The sequence below is a fragment of the Apaloderma vittatum genome, unplaced genomic scaffold, assembly GCF_000703405.1.
Source record: "Apaloderma vittatum isolate BGI_N311 unplaced genomic scaffold, ASM70340v1 scaffold13563, whole genome shotgun sequence".
Classification (NCBI taxonomy): Eukaryota; Metazoa; Chordata; class Aves; order Trogoniformes; family Trogonidae; genus Apaloderma; species Apaloderma vittatum.
The window spans coordinates 1-17753 of NW_009706513.1; the positions used below are offsets into that span (position 1 = coordinate 1).

The window sequence follows — 17753 nt, forward strand, 5'->3', positions numbered from 1 at the left end:
TGGCTCATGGGCATCCTGCTGTCCACCACGAAAACTCAGGTCCCTTTCCCCTACGCTGCCCTCCAGCAGGTCAGTCCCCAACCTATACTGGCATATGGGGTTATTCTTTCCTAGGTGCAAAATTCTACACTTGACCTTGTTGAATTTCATAAGATTTCTCCCTGTCCAGCCCTCCAGCCTGTCTAAGTCTCTTTGAATGGCTGCACAGCCTTCTGGTGTGTCAGTCACACCTGCCAGTTTTGTGTCATCAGCAAACTTGCTGACAACGCTCTCTAATCCTTCGTCCAGATCATTGATGAATATGTTGAACAGCACCAGCCCCAGTACTGACCCCTGAGGGACCCCACTAGACACAGGCCGCCAGATAGACTCTGCCCCATTGACCACAACTCTCTGACTTCTTCTCTTCAACTAGTTAGTGACCCACCTCACTACTTGGTCATCCAGACCACACTGCCTCAGTTTACCTATGAGGATGCTGTGGGAGACGGTGTCAAATCCCTTGCTGATATCCAGATAGACCACATCCACTGCATGGCCACCATCCACCCACCTGGTTGTGTCTTCATAAAAGGCTATCAGGTTGGTCAGACATGACTTCCCCTTAGCAAAGCCATGCTGACTGCTCCTAATAACCTTCTTATCCTTGATACGCCCAGAGACTGCCAAGGATAGGATGTTCTATTTTCTGAGGTAATAACACACTACTGCAAATGTAGCTACAAAACCAGCCACATCCCAGACTTGTTAACTGCAAAGGACAAGTTAAACCATCCTGACTAAACATGGAACTGGATTGTCTTTCCACTTTCAGAAATTCAGAGATGGGATTTTCTGAGGAAATCAGTACTGGCCAAAGATTTTCCTGCAGAAATTATCAGCTCAAGGCTATAAAACATCCTCCATCCACCTGACTCTACACGGGCCTAGGCCCATCTTCAGGTTTTTTAGTGAAACAGTTTTCACATTTGAAGAAGTGCATGATCTCACCTACCATGAGATTTAACAAAACTTTGATCTCATCTAATACCTTAAGCTTAGAACAGGCAACAATAGCTGCAAATTCCAAGCATGAAAAAATGAGTAACTAAAGGGGACACACACAAAAAAAAATTGTTGGTCTAAGTGGGTTGGATTTTTAGGGGATTTTTGGTTTGGTTTTGCCATTAACTCGAACGGAAACGAGATCAGGACCTAACTGTAGTACGACATATTGCCCTCTGTGGTAATTACTGGCCTGTGTTGGCGTTCTAAAGCAGGACGCCTCACACCGACAATTTGCAAATACTGGGAAATGCAAGAATTTCACAACAGGTCACATATCACAGGCAATACTCTTGGCAAAAACAGTGTTGATAAATTTAGCTAAGCTGTTACAACAGACTTTGGTATGTAAGACATTACATCTAGAGAAAAGAACAAGAAAGAAACTTTTTACAGCGTTTAACAAATATGAACAGAAAGCAGTGGACAACAGAAAGAATTCCTCAAGCCTGAGTGCACCATTTGGTATACATGCATTTGATTTTGCTTTGAGTGAATGAATGAACGAATGAATGAATCAATCAATCAATCAATCCATCAATGATTTCCATTGCCCAGATAAGCACTTGCCTGAATGGCAATTTTCCTCAGGTACCTTCAGATAAAGAGAACTCACACAACCACTTACCTTGCTTGGAAGACTCTCCCAAATGCTCCTTCCCCAATATCTCTCACATATTCAATATTGTTTCTTGGATACTCCAGGCTGAGCAATTTTGGATTGAGAAGGAGGGGCATCCGCTGGTACATTGGGTTGGGGTGCAGCCGGTCCAGGAGGAGTTCGGAGGGCAGAGTGGTGAGTGTTGGTGTCTCTGACTCCCTGAAACAACAGAGTGGTTTTTGGTCAGTGTGTGCACAGCTCTCAACCAGGAGATAACTACCTGCATCTCCTCCAGGGCTGGTTTATTTAAGGTGGAAAAGTGAGGTGCAGCAGGACTGTTGAAGGAGCCTTGCAGCAAGGTGTCCCCAAAACATGACCCCAAAACAGCCACCAGGCCACCTTCTGCCCTAGCACAGAGAATCGCCAGGTCTTGCATCGGGCTGCCACAGGCAAAGGGACGGCTGCTCCTCCTCTACCAGGCACTTGCATGACTATGCTCTCAGAAATAGGCAAGCTCTCTTCCAGAGCAGCATTTATTGTCTTGAATTAAGTCCCTAGCTTTACCTTTTTTTGGTTTTCCACTGCTTTCGACGACGGCAGCAAACCAGAGTGGCAATGCCAAGAATCATAACCAGGGCAAAGCTGGAGATGATCGAGATTATAACAGTCATGGAGTATGTAGGGGAAAAGGGAGGAGGAGGGAGACCTGGAGTCTCTCCATTTGGTCTTCTTGTTCCTAGTGACGACAATGCTGTAACATAAAAAAAAAATCAGCAGGTTGTGCCTCTGCTAGTTTACTAGCCTTTCTCTAAGAGGTATTCAAGGAGCTAGTCTGATGTCCTGGGAATTTCTGACATTACAGATATGACTGTGTGACTGCATGAGAGGACCATATTAGGGAAGCCTGATCTGCAAGAGGTAAACCCCATTTCTGCTTGCCAAGTGTGAAACGCAGGATCTGGTAAAGACCAAGACACAGTTTCCATTGAGCTAGGAACACAACTGTGGTAAAGAATGCTTGCAAGAATTAGGGGTGGGAGGTCACATCTGATGGTCTCAACAGTATTCAAATATACTAATGTCTGCAGTGGGAAAGATCAACAGTCTACAGTGTGAACCACGATGTATCATATGTCCTAAAAGGAATCTGCAGGCAGGAGTGTAAGACCAAGTAAGTACACAGCGATACTTTCCTGAAATACCCTCTTGCCTCCAGCAATATTTATCTCAGTGTCTTTATGGGACGAATACAATAAACTAGTGTAAAATACATTCGGCAGTATCACTAGGAAAGAAAATATTCAGGTAGCCACTTGCTGAGTATTTTCAGAGACATTCCAGAAAATGCTAATCTGTACATGCAGTGCTTGAGGACAGAAAGAAATTTAAAACATTCTTTTTAAGGCCAGATAAAGTGCTACTGACTTAGGTTCTCTTAAGTACAGAGCACGCCTGTTCTCTGTGCAGGCAGAATTGTCTTATTTCCAAACGCTAAGAACCAGGAACTGTGCATCATAGATGAAATATGTTTCAAAAATTGTTCTGTTCTTTGAACAAGAAATAACAGAAAGACCTCATTTCAACATCACAGAGCAGAGATGTCTCTATCTTTTCCAGATTTGTTTTTAGTAAAAATTGGTTTATATTATTTAAAAAAAAATTATTACAAAAAAATGTCACCAGAAGGGAAATAACTTTGGAAAACAGCCTGAACCTCTGCCTTCGCCTCAAAACAGAGTGTGGTAAATCCATTATTTATTACACCACAGGATATTTGATTTTATCCTTTGGCCTTAATGTAATCTGGGGTGAGATGTTTGATTTGCCTGTCTTTATTATCTCATCTTTAAGGTGGGAAGGTTACACCTTCTGGTTCAAGATGCCGAAAGAACCTATGAGAAGAACTAAGATTGGATGAATCCAGAACAGATCAGTGCAGCCATGAGTGCTCAGGGTGCAAACACCTTGCGCATGGCCACAGAAAAAACCACACTGGCAGAAGTCATAAATGCAGTTGCCTACCATCTCCACAGGGAGACACGCTGCAGTATTCCCAGGTCACGGATGGGTCTTTTGTGTAGCACCAGGGACGTTCGTTCTCACCTCCTGGATTGCGGCAGTAATTCTCGGCATCAGACAGCTCAGGGAAAACTTGAGGAGTCCTTCTGTGCAAGTGGGGAGCCTTGGAGGAGGAAACAAATTGGGTTGGTGTTTCAGTAAACATTTCCCTGCTGTCATGAGCAAAATAAACAGGCAAAATAAAGGACCAAAGAAAGGCAGAGATAAAACAGCCTTTCAGTAGCTTGCTAAAACAGCAGAGAATGCATGTTGCCACTGGAAGGACAAATGCAGATTGAAACGTGAAGGGCACGTGAAACACCAGCGAATTCAAAAGTAAAGGCAACCTGTCCCCTAAGCAGCCCTTCCACTGGGCCTGGGCTTTGGAAAATCAGACCTCGAGCGTGGCTCTCTCTTCAGTGGGTCTCACACTGATACACACCTGGTCGCTCCACTTCTGACAGGGAATGCCGGAGGCTGTGACATTGGCCCAACCCTGGTAAAACTGACCATTGCCGCTGTAGCAAGTTCCTGGAGGGAAAAAAAATTAAAAAAAAAAAGGGATCAAGGCATCTCAGACATGTAGTGAGAACTCACAAGAGTAAAGTTGACGTTGTTACACAAGAGTATGTGGCAATTAGTACCCAATCTGAAGCAGGCTGAAGGATCAGATAGCTGCAGGGAGGGAACTGCTTCACCTCCTGTTCACACTTAGGTGGACTTTGAGCTCAATACGTTAGAACAAATCTGGTAAAACTCCAAACAGGGAACAGGCACTCTTTCAGATTGAGAAAGGAGACCACGTGCCTGTGATAGTTCCACTGCATCTGCCCAGTTCATAGCGTTTCCCCACAGAAAGCACAGAGCAGAACCATGGCGAAGCCACCCATGCCAAACCAAGGCAGAAAGCAAATTGCAGCACTAGTTGCATGATCTTCAGCCTGCACTCTTATGGGGATGCTAACAGGAAGACACACACATCACGAGTAGGTAGGGGAGGGCCAGGATTCATAAAGTCCCATGGTGCTATCCCTCCTCCCTGCCTCTGTATGGTGCTTGTCCTCCTAAACTGAGTGTCTGGAAGCAGCCTATCATTTCCAGTATCCATGGAAACCACACACGGATGACAGCTACAGATGTGAAAGAATAGCATCAGTATAAATACTATTCTTTATAACGAAGAATGTGTAGTTCACTTGTCCTGTTTTTTTCTGTAGAAGAAACACAATAAATGCATCATGAGAACTATCTGCTCTTCTCTTCTTGCATTACCCACTGCACTCACAGTTGCAGTTATGGGTCTTCTGTAGACCCATAGATTTCTGAATATCCACCAGGCACTACATATGGGTAGATAGAAAAACCGTAATGACAATGTTTTCTGCACGTGAGTGCGCTCAAACATGGGATCTAATTCCTGCAGCCCAAGGCATGCAAACACCTCAGTATAGGAATGGCCATGGACTTCATGAGTACACTTAATCCACCATGAATGCAAAGTAAAATGCTCTAACCTGGGCTTCCTTGACTGATATGTAAGCCTCTGTGTTATGCTTCACATCTGCAACCAGCTAGCAGCTGCCACAAGACCAGCACCTGTAGCTCTGAAGTGGTATAAAATTTTGTCAAGCTGCCCTAGAACACAGTTGTGTGTCTGAGCCCAGCATGTTAAATGTCTACGCTTCAAAGGCTAGGAAAGCAATGGCTGAAACCTGCCTCATGACTGAACTAGTAATTGACAGAAAAAATAAAATTGGACAGACCTGAAACAATCAGACACCTGATCGCGTGTATGACACCTTAGAGGAGCACTGAGGAAAGCATTAGGGGCAACAGCAACAATAAGAAAGCACCCCCGAGTCCTTTGTGGTCTGGAAAATGCAGATGCTCTCATACATGGTCTTGCTACAATGAGGACAAAAGGAATAGCAAAGGTGGTCCTACTGGGCTTTAACGAATAACTTTGATGGACAAGGTAGAATATGGTTTGCTTCATGCTCCTCAAACCTTTGTACTCATAATAGTGGCTCTCAAGTAAAAAAGAGGGGAAAATATCACTAAAAGGTTACTCTTATGTCTCCCTGATGCATCACAATTTCCACCCTGAGAAAATACTGTGAAAGCTGAACAAAAACGTCACACATTTAGAGAGGAGACAGGGACCATGTCCTGAACTTGCAAACATCCAAGGGGAGGCTGAAACCATCCCACAAATGCACCACTCCTTTGCTGGCATCCCTCCCTTGTGCTTATTTCCCCAAGCCAGGGATGGCTGCAGCTGCAGGCTCTGAGCATTGGGCTGTGATGCTGGAGTGCTCATGCAGCGCTAAAGCACTTGTTTCTCAGGTGTGCAGCACTGGACACCTGGGTCCTCTTTGGCCAGGTAGAGCCAAGACCTTCTCATGAAAGAAAATTCCTCTCAATTTCACTTTTTTCACTTTCTCTTTTCATGCAGACGGTGCCCACCACTGCCAAATCTGTAGTCCTTGCTGGCTCAGAAGCATGACAGGAGAGATATTCTTTTTTCCAGTGTGGTAAGTTCAGTGGCTGAGCTTTAATCTGTATTTGCATGTCAGATGGAAAAGCTGGATGTGCATGTTTCAGCCATGACTAGCAACAGGGTTGAAGCCAACAGAAGTCATGGCTGTGCCACAGGGGATGGCTGGATCTCGCTGTTGGTCATGGGAGGTCATACAAGAAAGACACAGACTTCAGACATGATTGGAGGAGAGTGCTGGGGCCTTTTGGGCAAGAAGGTCTCTCAAGGCCAGCCTGACATAGACATTCATGCAGCTTATAAGGCTGGGATGACCTCAGTAGCAGTTTCAGAAGTACCAAATACAAGTAAAGCAAAACTAGAAGCAATGGGTAAAAAGAAGGGGGAAGAGCTGGAGGGAACAGTACCACCTAAAAGCATCATGACTCTCCAATTGCCTTCAACAGTTACCAGCCCACATTCTCCCCAAGCTCTGAAGAACTGGAAATATGTTTCCCTGTGCCTTGGATGTGGAAACTGAGGCACTCCCTAGTAATAAGCCAAATCCAGACACTCAGGATCAGAGTAAAACATAAAAAACGCTGTACAAGCTTCAGGTTCAAAAAAGAATATCATACCCACCCCTAGAAACATAGAACTTGGAGCAGTCTACTTACTGGTTATATTCTCCTTCTTAAAATCTGTAAAAATACAAAACAAGACAAGGGGTAAGGAGGAGTTTTCCAGAATGTGATATAACTGAGTGCTTGCTTAGGAGCATGCTATGGAAAAAGGTTCCCTCCTAGCAGTGCTTAAGTGGCTTGTTTCTTTGCAACGGCACCTGAATGACAATTTTGTGATCATTAAGATTGACTTCAGCATTGAGATCACTATGATCCTCCCAATAAAGATCCAGGCTCTATTTACTTGAGGGATTTTCCCCACAACTCAGTTGGATGAGACAGGCGAAGAGCTGAAGCTGCAGTCATAGTTCCGTGCACGGTATCCACCATCAGCCTTTACTTCAGTTGTAAATTATGGATCACACCCCTTCCCCCTCCCTCACCAAGAGCACAGCTCTCCGGACAATGTGCAGCGTGTGCCACCTTACCAAAGAAAGGGATGTGGGTGCAGGCGCTGGGATCTTGGTGCAGGCTGGGCAGCCTGTTGCATTCGGGAAGAGCGAGCAGCATCAGCCCTGGTTTGTAAATCCCCTTCTGAGAGTTTTCTTCCATTGAGAGCCATTCCTTAAAGCAGTAGAGATCCTTTACAGCAAGGCAATTCTCTCTACATTATTTTGCAAAAAATAGTGAAATACAGCAGTCAATGGCTTGGTAACAATGGCTGCACATAGCAGTGGTGTGCAGGGGTTATGCAGGCTGACAGAAATCCATTAATGGGGCTACTCTTCTTTAAGCCATGGCTCATAAACCGTAAAGAAAATTCTGTATAAAATGTAACATCTTCCTTTAGGAAACTCACAAGTCACATTTTCAGTGAAGCAGGGTTATGCTCAAAATACAACACACATTATAGTCTGTGAGGAATTCATGCCTATCTCTTCCTGCCTTCTCCTACTCATCAACATCATGTCTGGGAATTATCTTAGCATTTTTCAGTACTTTCTAAAAATATGACCTATCTTTTGTAAATTGTACATTTAAGTGCCATCCGTTAAAGGCAGGAGGTGAGATGCAATTCCTAATCTTCTTAAGCTAAATATTTGCCAGTATTTTTAATCTCACAGAATCACCTATCCAATGCTCTTCTTTCCTTCACAAATTTCAGTCCTTTATTTAATCGTCATATGTCCACAGAAAAACCTTTACAGTGCCTAGTAAAATAAGAGACCTAACTGTCTCCTACCTAATATATTACTTCCATAGCAATGTGAAACACTGACTGACAGGAAGTTCTTTGGATATTTAAATGTTCCTTAGATCAGGAGCTGTTTGCGAAGAGGGCCAAGGCAGAAATATCTGCTCTAGCAAAGAAGAAAGTAATAAAAAATGCAACCCCAAAGCTGTACCATGCTGGAAAGTTTGAGGATTTGTTGCATTAGGCAATTTGTAGGTGATTTGCTTATTTATGCACTCAACCTTGAGAGCTTGTGTTGCAAAATCAGCTTTGAAGTCACATGCATAGATTACTTTTGCTGAGCTCAGCTGAAGTCCTTTTTGGATCGACAACCTTTGTGGCCATCGCACAGAGATGCAGAAAGGCACCACTGGGGTCCCAGGTGAAGGTTTTAGCTGATGCATTTATGTGGGCTGATGCATTCTCTTTACTTATACAACAGTTTTGGCAAGAGCAGATGGCCATGAGTTTCGGTGATGACTACCATTACTGCAAACCTTCTAAAGCACCCAAAGGGCAGAGGCCAATAGGAATTCTACCAGGGCATCAATTCTTCTGCATCAGCAATGGATGCTCTTCAAGTTTGCAGGCTGAAGCCATTGAAGCCAAGCTGCTCTGTGCTTAGTTTTAGCCAGTGCTGGTTTATTCTCCCCTCACTTCCATGAAAGCCAGAATGCAGCCAGATGGCGTAATTTATCTTTTTTGTGTTAAACAAGTGGAACGGCAATGACCTTCTGTAGTAAAGAAATGTTTAGCTAGAGAAATGAGAGAATCTTGCATTTGAAGCATGGGCTGACACTTGGGAGATCTGGATTGCATTAGCTGCCTTCGCTTCCAAAGCCGGAGCATCCTTAAACAAGGCCCTTATTCAGTGTGCAACTGCAAAATAATGAAGACCATTCCTCTGCAACCTGGATCACTCTCGTGATAAAAACAAGTTATCTTCACCCACAAACCCAACCCAGGAGCATGGTGAGGCAGCCAGAGGGAGGTATGGTCAGTCGTCTTGAGCTGGGTTCATACCATTGTTATAACACTTAATCCTTAGCAGCAAGAGCTTGATGAGATCATATGCAAAGAATACTTCAGATTATTATTAGAAATTTCATGTCATGTAAATGACAGATGGACAAAGAACAGTAGCAGCAGAAAATGACAAGTAGGCCAGCAGAATTTCAGGGACCACAAAGGACTGTTTAAGAGGAGGTGGGTACACACAGACCCTACCAAAGTGAGACATTTCACAACAGGAGACTGTTCCCTGCAGCCTGGTCACTTCACATCAGCAACAGTTGAACACCAAATTGAGAGTTTTTCATTCACTATCACAGAAGCAGCTGGTGGTAAAAGCCAGAAGTAATTAAGAAGTATGAGATGATACATCACTTTCCCTTAAGAACAAGAAAACTAATCAAATTGCATCTTAACTTACATGAAGAGATTTTTTGCCCATGTTTGTTTTCTTCTGTTTCATTTCATCTTGTTTTACCCCTGATTATTTTTATAAAAGCTTTTCTCAGTCTGTTTATCAGTTGTTATTCTTGCTAGCTACCTTCCAAACCAAAATGAACATATAAAATTACATGAGGAGAGAAAAAAATGGCTCGGAGAATAAATAACAAGACAGAAACTCGTGAAAATATGTTAAGAGAACAATGTCCTCAAAAACTGGGAGATTTCTCCAGCCTCTGATATAGTTAAATTCATATCTGTGAAGTATTTCAGCTGAAAACTGGTGTAGTCTAGGCAGTTTCTGCAGAAAGGTATAAAGTTGTCAGTAAAAAAGAAGATAACTGGAAAGTAACCAAGACTGTATGAAATGTGCTCAAGAGGCACCAGAGGTCTCAACTGTTCAGAAGTATGTATTAGATGTCTGACTTATCAGACAGGTACTGGGTTAGGACTCTAGAAGAACTGTTATCCAGCTGACGTGCTCTGGGAACAGGAAACAGGAAGGATGCCATCCCAGGGCTCTTGTCATGAAGAAAGCTGCATTAAAATCACAGGGAAAAAAATCACTGAATGGAAAAAGCCATAACATTGACTTGTGGATTTGAAGAAAGATGATGCTAGGCCAGCCCGTTATGATTTAGACATATTTGCAAATGCCATGCCTGTTAGCTCGAGATCAAATGTAAGTTTATGCTAATTTATTTCACTCTGACATCAGAAGTGGCCCAGCAGTGCAGGTCTTCAGTCAAATCACCAGGAGATCTGGTCCTGCAGGGCTGCTCATGAGTGGGGTTTGGTAGATGAAGCAAGACCCAGCTCTCACTGAAATGCTTTGTGCAAAATCCTTAGCTGACAAATGTGCTGTCCATGCGCGGGTCAGATATGAATGCTGTCACACATCTTGAAAAAAGTCGGAGAAATCATATACTAAAGAGCACAACAACAAACAGCAGAACAACAAGGTGACAGGGAGGAATCTGTCAGCAAAGAGAAAGTTTCAATACTTGGCAGCATAACTATCTGTGGATACTTGCACATATACTTCTTCCATAGGATATATGCCATTGCTGAGCTGGCAGAGGAATATTGAACACCATAGGCGCCAAAATAGTCAAGCTTCGTACTGTGTTCTTCCTCTGCACCTTTGTTTTAGACATATTACAAGAGAAGCAATCAGAAAGGTCCAGATTAGAAAGACAACATGCTGCTGATTGCCCTTGAAAGCCCCTACATAATTTTAAAAGTAATTGCTGGTAGGCTACATCTGTCCCAGGTTCAGCTGGGGGTGTGCTTGCCATACTTGCAGAGACAGCTTGTATTTTACTTGAGACACTAGAGGTGGGGCTGCTTTATTCTAGTCTGAGAAGTTTGAGAAGATGTAAAATCTCACTGCAAAGAGGAAGAGAAGAAACTCAACTCCATGGTCATGGTGGGAGGACAAGAACTAATGTGGGAAGGGCTGCCCAGGAGGTTGCGTAGGGACGGACCAGTGTCTCTGTCGCTGGGGCGTGTTGTGCAAACACCTGTCAGCAGTGGATTAGCTAAAGTGAGAGATGCTTTGGACTCCTCGGGGTCCCTGCCAGCCCTATTTCAACACACACTTCTCTGCATATGGGAGGATACAAGAGCCAGACGAGAGGTTTGGTTTAGCAGGTACAGTTACACTGACAGTGTCTCTGGTGTCATCTTTTTTTGTTTCATCTTCACAGTGGTGGGAAGTGCTGAATGATTAGTGTATTGCCTTGGACAGATTTGTTGCATGCGCTGTGACCATATTTAGTCAAAATTACAACCAAGCAATTACTTTTAATAACAACGTACTTGACCTTGTAAGATTTAACCGATAGCAATATGATAATTATTTAAATCAATTATGTCAATCAAATAGGTATTTCTTTTCAACGTTGTCCGCTGAAAACCTGACATAATACAGACATGTGGGCCTCAAAGTCAATCTGTGTCCTAGCAATGAGCACAGCGAGAGCTGGATCAGGCCATCCTGGCGTATACGGAAGAGAGAGCAAAGGGAAAACCCACACAAATGAAAGCCTAGATGGCCTCTTTTAATTCTGTACCACTGCAGGTCTGGACAGACCATCATCGCTCTCCTGCTACCTACACATCCCCACAAAGTGAAAGATGAGCTTATTTTTTTCACTTACCTGCACACTGGTTTTGGAGCTGGCCCAGCTCCTGAGGGATTGCACTCCTGGAAGATGTAGTTACACAGCAGAGACTCAGCAGCTGGCTGGCAGAACGAGCTCACCATTTTCAGCTCAGTCCAGGCAGTGTGCACAAGCAGTTCTTGGGTCTCCTCTGGGTCCGCATAGGAGGAGTTGAAGAAAACAAGAGCATTCTTTGCCAAGATGGCATTACACACCTCACCTCTGTACGTGCTGCAGTAGCCTGCATCACCCTTGTAAAGCTTGCTGTCAAGGACAAGAGCATACACACACAGTAAGCTCACAGCCCTAAACACCTGCAGGAGCAGGATGCCTGGGCTCTGTTTCTGCATAAAGTGGCATCTGTACAGGACAGAGGGGAGGCTAGATGGTAATAACTGCTAAAAACAGTTAGCACCATCCAAAAATGAAATTTCTGCAAGGAAGCCCTGTGTGAGGGCAGGGCCCTCCTGGGGAGCTCCAATAGTGAGGCTCTGGCCAAAGATTGCTAGCAAAAACAAGAGTGCACAACAGTGACCTAGCATGCCCCCTCACCCTGCCCCCAGGTCCTAATGGGAAAACATTTTGTTTTCCGGCTTCCCTGCAGTAGAGATCGGTGGTGCTCCTTGCTGCACACCTGCGATAAGTCAGGATGTTTTTGCTCTGCTGACTAGCAACAGTTTAATTTTGGATGGGCTTGATGAGAAGGAGCCATGCAAGCCCCACCCAACGTGGACCAGGAAATTCTTCACAAGAGCAGACCAGCTAAACTTCTGGATGCCCCTCCCCAGCTCCTGCACTCCTCCTGACCCTGCCTTTCTTCCTCATGCATTTAGGTGGGAGACACAGGGAGGTGGAACACTCAAGCATCTGCAGTTTTCTTTCTGGTCCTTCCCTGGAAGGTCCATCCTCTCCTGCCTTCACTGTATCTCCCGCTTTGCAAACTCCTGCCACAAAGCATGGGGCCAGAGCTATGCGGGAGCAATAAAAAACACAGCAGGATCAGCTCCTTCATGGGGCATTTATTTACCTTTCCCACGTTTTTCACATCTAGCAGGAAGGGGCTGTCATCCCTCTCTCTCTGCTTCCCCACGGCCATCAAAAGGGAGCAGCGGAGCGAGGGCACACACAGGTCAGCTGTGCCCCCAGCAGCTCCCACAGCCACCCCATGGCTGCAAGGTCTGCGGGTAAGGACGTGCCCTCTGTTCAGGCAGTCTGTGGGATGCAGTGGCTTCAGTGGGGGGGAAACCTGGGAAAACAGCCTCCGCTGTGTGCGGAGGATGGCCAAATCGGGGAGGGAGGAGGGCTGGGTGCAGCTGTCCCCACCGCTCATTCGATCAGTGTAACTGAGGTCAGGGAGTTCAATTCACAACATGCCAACCATTTGGAGCAGGCAGCAGACCTATCAGTATCTTTGCCTTTTATTTCTTTTCCCTGTCCAGATAATCACCGATTGTCAACCCTAGGGGCTCTTGCTGGTTTTCTTCAGAAATCTAGAGGCACATGAATGAGCAATTTTACAGGGTGTCCAAATTCCTGCTTTTCAGAAGCAGCTCTCTGCAGCTGACACTGTCTGGCCCAGGTTTAGCTGCACTACTTTGGGCTCCATAACAATTTTTTTTAATTATTATTTTTCTTATATATCACATTGGCTAAAAAATACAGGAAGGCACAGATTCCTTGAAGTAATGCCCAAACAGCAGTGATGCTGTGACACCCTGCAGCACCCCAGGCTCCAAAGACACCCCTTCATGTGACAGGCACTTCTCAGCATACTGCAGTGGTTCCACAAGCTGTGACTTCTCCCTGCCACAGAGCAGGTTTCCCCACAGCACCCGTGCTGCACTCAACACCCTGCTGGAGCTGTCTTTGGCATGGCAGAGGTGGCACATTATTCACATTTTCCCGTGCTTAATCTGAAAAGTGCATCCTTCCTGTGTCCGAAGAAGAAAAGAAGGGCACAGGTGTGCATGGGCCAGCTGTGCTGCTGACTTTCATGGGCTGCAGAAGCGGCCTGGCAAGAGCTACCACCTCTAATATTGTGTTTCCTCACTTTTTTAAAAAAATCTGCAGGGAGACACAGACCAGGCTGCAATGAAGAAGGACTAACAACATGTTTCTCACAATGCCTTGTCACAGAAAGGCAATTGTATGCAGTAAATGTGCAGAACAACTAGGGGACAGAAGGGCTGAGCATTTCATCATTGTTCTCATGCCTGTCACATCTACACAAGTGCAGGTATAAGGCATAAGTCTGCCATCATCACTGAGTGGTCCCTAAATCACTTACAAGCTTCTGGAATCAGTCTTGCAAGCCCCTGTGAGGAAGACAATGGCCTTTGCAGGGAGCTCATGTTAGCAGAGCAGCAAAGCCATTTGCTCAGACTTTCTCAGGCTCAGCTCTTTTCTCTGAGGGCCAGCAGCTACCAGCTACCCTCCCAGGCTAACCTTCTCATTTTCCTTCCAGAGTGATCTACCAGTGCATCATGCGGAAATGTACTAGGACTCTAATTAGAAAAAAGTCAGCCAAATTGTTCAGTGCTCCAAAAAATATTAAAAGTGCATGTCTGATCACATACAAGTGGCTTTACCCATCCATAACTCTGATTGGAACAAATATCTAAACTTCTTTTGTCTTAATCTGGTGATTACTGAATAAAAATATATTTATGGGCTGTGTATATATAGGAGTTTACCTTGTTGTTAAGCTTTTGCCTGTAAATTTATACAGTCAGTGAAGCTGGAGATCACAGTGAAGTCTGTGATCAGAATTTACTTCAGCCTATTCTGCCTATTACCGTATTTTATATACCCTTATTGATAGGTGATTCATATGTGCTTGGTACAGAATCGTACTTATCTGCCTGGCCCCAATATCCAATTATGCCTGTATGAAGGATCTCAGTGTTCCCTTCAGGTCAACCTCATCTTTGTGCTTGGTGTCCAGAAGCCTGCTCCCCTCATTTAAGCCAAATTAACCAAATCCCCTTGGTTCATAATTCTACTCCTCTCTGGCCCAGGAAAAAAAAAAAAATCAAAAAAACAGCCAGCCAGAGAAAGTCACTCTTACCTCCACTCTGACAAGAGGCACCAGGTCCAGGAATTGTGATGAGCCAGAAGAAAGAAGAAATGGAAAAGACATCAGTGACAGTTTACTGCCCCTCTGAGATATGGGAGTTAAGATTTCCATGCTAGGAAATCTGTTTCAGACCTGTAAGGTCTCTGAAATGGATGCAGATAAATTCTGTCCTTATTTTGCACCTTCTCATGGAGAAGAAATGTTGAGCAATACTGGATGCTGCAGGGAAGAAGGAATGAGGAGGAGGAAGTGGATTGTTGACTGAAGTTCTTGCTGTGATGGATTGTTACACCCTCAGCCCACACTTTTACTCTTTTCCTTTGTCCTGTATAACCACCAGATAACCACGTACCCATTACTGCAGGCAGCAGCTGCAACACGTGGGAGAAACTAGGGTTGGAGGAGCAGTGCAGGCACATGGCTGTGGTCCCCCCTTGCAGCACCACAGGGAGCTGGGCTGTGCTGGAGCAGGGAGGAGGTGCTGAGCATCGACAAGGAGAGCGACACCTCTGCCCAGACACCCTTGGGATCTGGGACAAGGCCAAGGCAGGCTCCTGCTCAAGTTTAGGTGGCTGCTCTCCTCCTCCTGGGTACACAGAGCCTGGAGGACAGCTGTGCAGATTCTCGCTCCAGCCTAAAGCATCTGCCTTCTCTACTGCGTTTGCTGCCCTGCTTTGCGGGGCAGAGTCTTCCCTGGGCAAAAATCCGAAGTGTGGATGTGACATATGGTACCAAGTGCTGAGTCTTTTACAGGGCAGAGCTTGCTGCTAGGTCTCAAAGCCCAGTGTAAGAAAGGGCATCGTTTCCTCAACAGAGCAGAAGCTGAGGCACAGGGAAAAGGTCACGTGCACACCTGATTAACAGCAGGAGGACCTCCTGGACCCTACCACCCCATGTTTGGAGTTTCCGGGTGACTCCTCTTTCTTCTGACTAAACAACCCCTGCCTGTCCCAAGAAGGAGAGCACAAGTTGCCACCTTTGTCTTGGTGTGACAGGTGCTGTCAGCTAGTTCAGGCTGTTGGTATTTCTCCTCTTTGGATCATCTTTTCTCCATTTGGGAGATGCCTCTGGGAGCAGAGCTCCAGGCATGTCAGGGTACTGTGCTGACAGCAATCTCCCTGTTTTCTGGATGTAACCCCTTGAGAAGCCAAACTGCTCATGAAAGCTATTTTCACCTTGCTGTTACGTGATACTAATGCTGGGTCATGGCCATGACTTCCTCCGCATGGATGAACTTACCAAGTGTGCTTCTGGGACACAAAGTACAAGACAGCATCAAACATTCAGGAAACGACAGCTGTGCAAGTCTCCAAAGTGTAAAAATATATGAGGAAATAGCCTGGCGGAAGATGCACTTGTACTCAAATTTAGCCCCCCTACACACTAACAGCTCTGCAAGGCTTTTTCCTCCAGAGTAGTTCACACTCCTCTCCTCTCCCTCAGCCAGGAAGCTAGGACAGTGAGTGCAAGGGTAAAAATCAATTGCCCCTTCCTTCCCGGCATACCTGAAACACTGATGGTTGCTGCAGCTTTTGCAGCTCCGAAAGTTTTGCTGTGTTTATTCGTGGCGAGGCAAGTGAACAGGCCAGGTCGAGTGACATACACCTGCAGTCTGGAGTCAACCACTCTGTCCTTGACACTTTCTGCTATGGAACCTGCAGAAACCTAAGAGAGCAAAAGCCCAGTGCAGTGACATTTCCAACAAAGGCAAAAAAGCAAGCAAACAAAAAACCTAAGGACCCCAGCCTCAAGCATTTGAATTGGGAGAGAAAGATGTAGCAAGCAGATAGGAGTGGCAGAGAGCTACATCTGCGGGTGTTATTTTGGTGGTTTTGCAGCAGCTGCCTTCACAGACAAAAGCAAATGTTACAGACCTCTCCTATTTCACACTTCAGCAACACTTTCACAATTAATTTTTCAGAGGGCTGGGAACTCAGTTTTGCCCATATAATTGAGCTGGCTAATTACTTCATGACCTCTTCTAGTAGATTGTTTGCCTACTCATGCCTTAGCAAGGCAGGGGATGAAGTGGCTTTGTGGACCCTGGTTATACAGAGGAAGAAAAGAAAATAAGTTGGGATATAAACATTGCCACCGTTCCAGAGCAGTAAAGAGCAGAGCAAGCCCTTTGGCTCTGACATTTTGGCAGATACCTGACAGATTTTATCTCACACCTGGAAATACAGAAGGGGCTGCAGATGGGGTGATTTTGGCCAGTTCTTTTCCTGGGCCAGAAACACCCAGGTAAGTGAGCTTGGAGCTCACTGATTTTGGTCAGGAGTTTTCCTGCTCATTTGGGATTAAAGTATGAGAACACAGTATGCCAAGGCTCTGCTTTGCAAAGGCACTAGTAAGGAGCATCATTGCCTGATGATAGGAAACATCAAATTTAATTCAAGCTAGATGTGGTTGCCCATGAATTCCACCAGTGTGATTTGGCCATAAGGGCAGTGAGAGTTGTCTCCCTGGATCCACCCGAGTAAACCGCTGTACACATGGATCTATCTGAGACTTCCCTGGAGACTAGTAGAAACGTTTTCTCATTGGGAACTGTGTCTGTTAAGTGGTAACTGAAAAAGCAAGAAGGGATGTTTCAGTGTTGGATCACATCTTTAGTAATGATTGGTTTCTCTCAGAAAAGAAAATACTGAAAATAATATATTTGTTTGGCCTCCTTCAGGCTCAACCTGGAATAGTGACAAAGGAATGTGCGTGGAAATAAAACACTAAATAATCAGACCAACATAGTTTTTGTAAACTTTGCTTCAGAGATGGGTGCTATGCCAGTCAGTGTGCAAATACAGGGGCCAGGGGTATTTTTTGGCCTTATGTTGTGAAGGAAGTTCAAGTGGGTGTGAGCTCGGGGTATATTTTTGTCACAACTTTCTCTCTTGTTGCAGTGCTGGTCAGATTTATTTTTAGAATTTTTTCTCCCCAGAAATCACTCAGCGCTAAGATATTGCTGGGACCTTCATGGCAGAAAGGAGGAATTTCTTTACAACCTGCCTCATCATAAGGTCCTTG

General features: G+C 45.0%; 1 protein-coding gene across 1 annotated transcript in view; it reads right to left on the bottom strand.

Moving 5' to 3' along the window:
* Positions 1-1668: 1668 nt before the first annotated feature.
* Positions 1669-17753, bottom strand: part of LOC104271223 (muscle, skeletal receptor tyrosine protein kinase) — a 43741-nt gene continuing 27656 nt past the window's right edge. The window contains exons 7-15 of the mRNA XM_009865828.1: positions 16235-16394; positions 14721-14727; positions 11651-11917; positions 7291-7466; positions 6857-6880; positions 4146-4234; positions 3668-3827; positions 2210-2396; positions 1669-1864 (exon numbers count right to left, since the gene is read on the bottom strand). Of these exons, the coding sequence (XP_009864130.1) occupies positions 1669-1864; positions 2210-2396; positions 3668-3827; positions 4146-4234; positions 6857-6880; positions 7291-7466; positions 11651-11917; positions 14721-14727; positions 16235-16394 (1266 nt within the window). The remainder of the gene's footprint in view (positions 1865-2209; positions 2397-3667; positions 3828-4145; positions 4235-6856; positions 6881-7290; positions 7467-11650; positions 11918-14720; positions 14728-16234; positions 16395-17753) is intronic.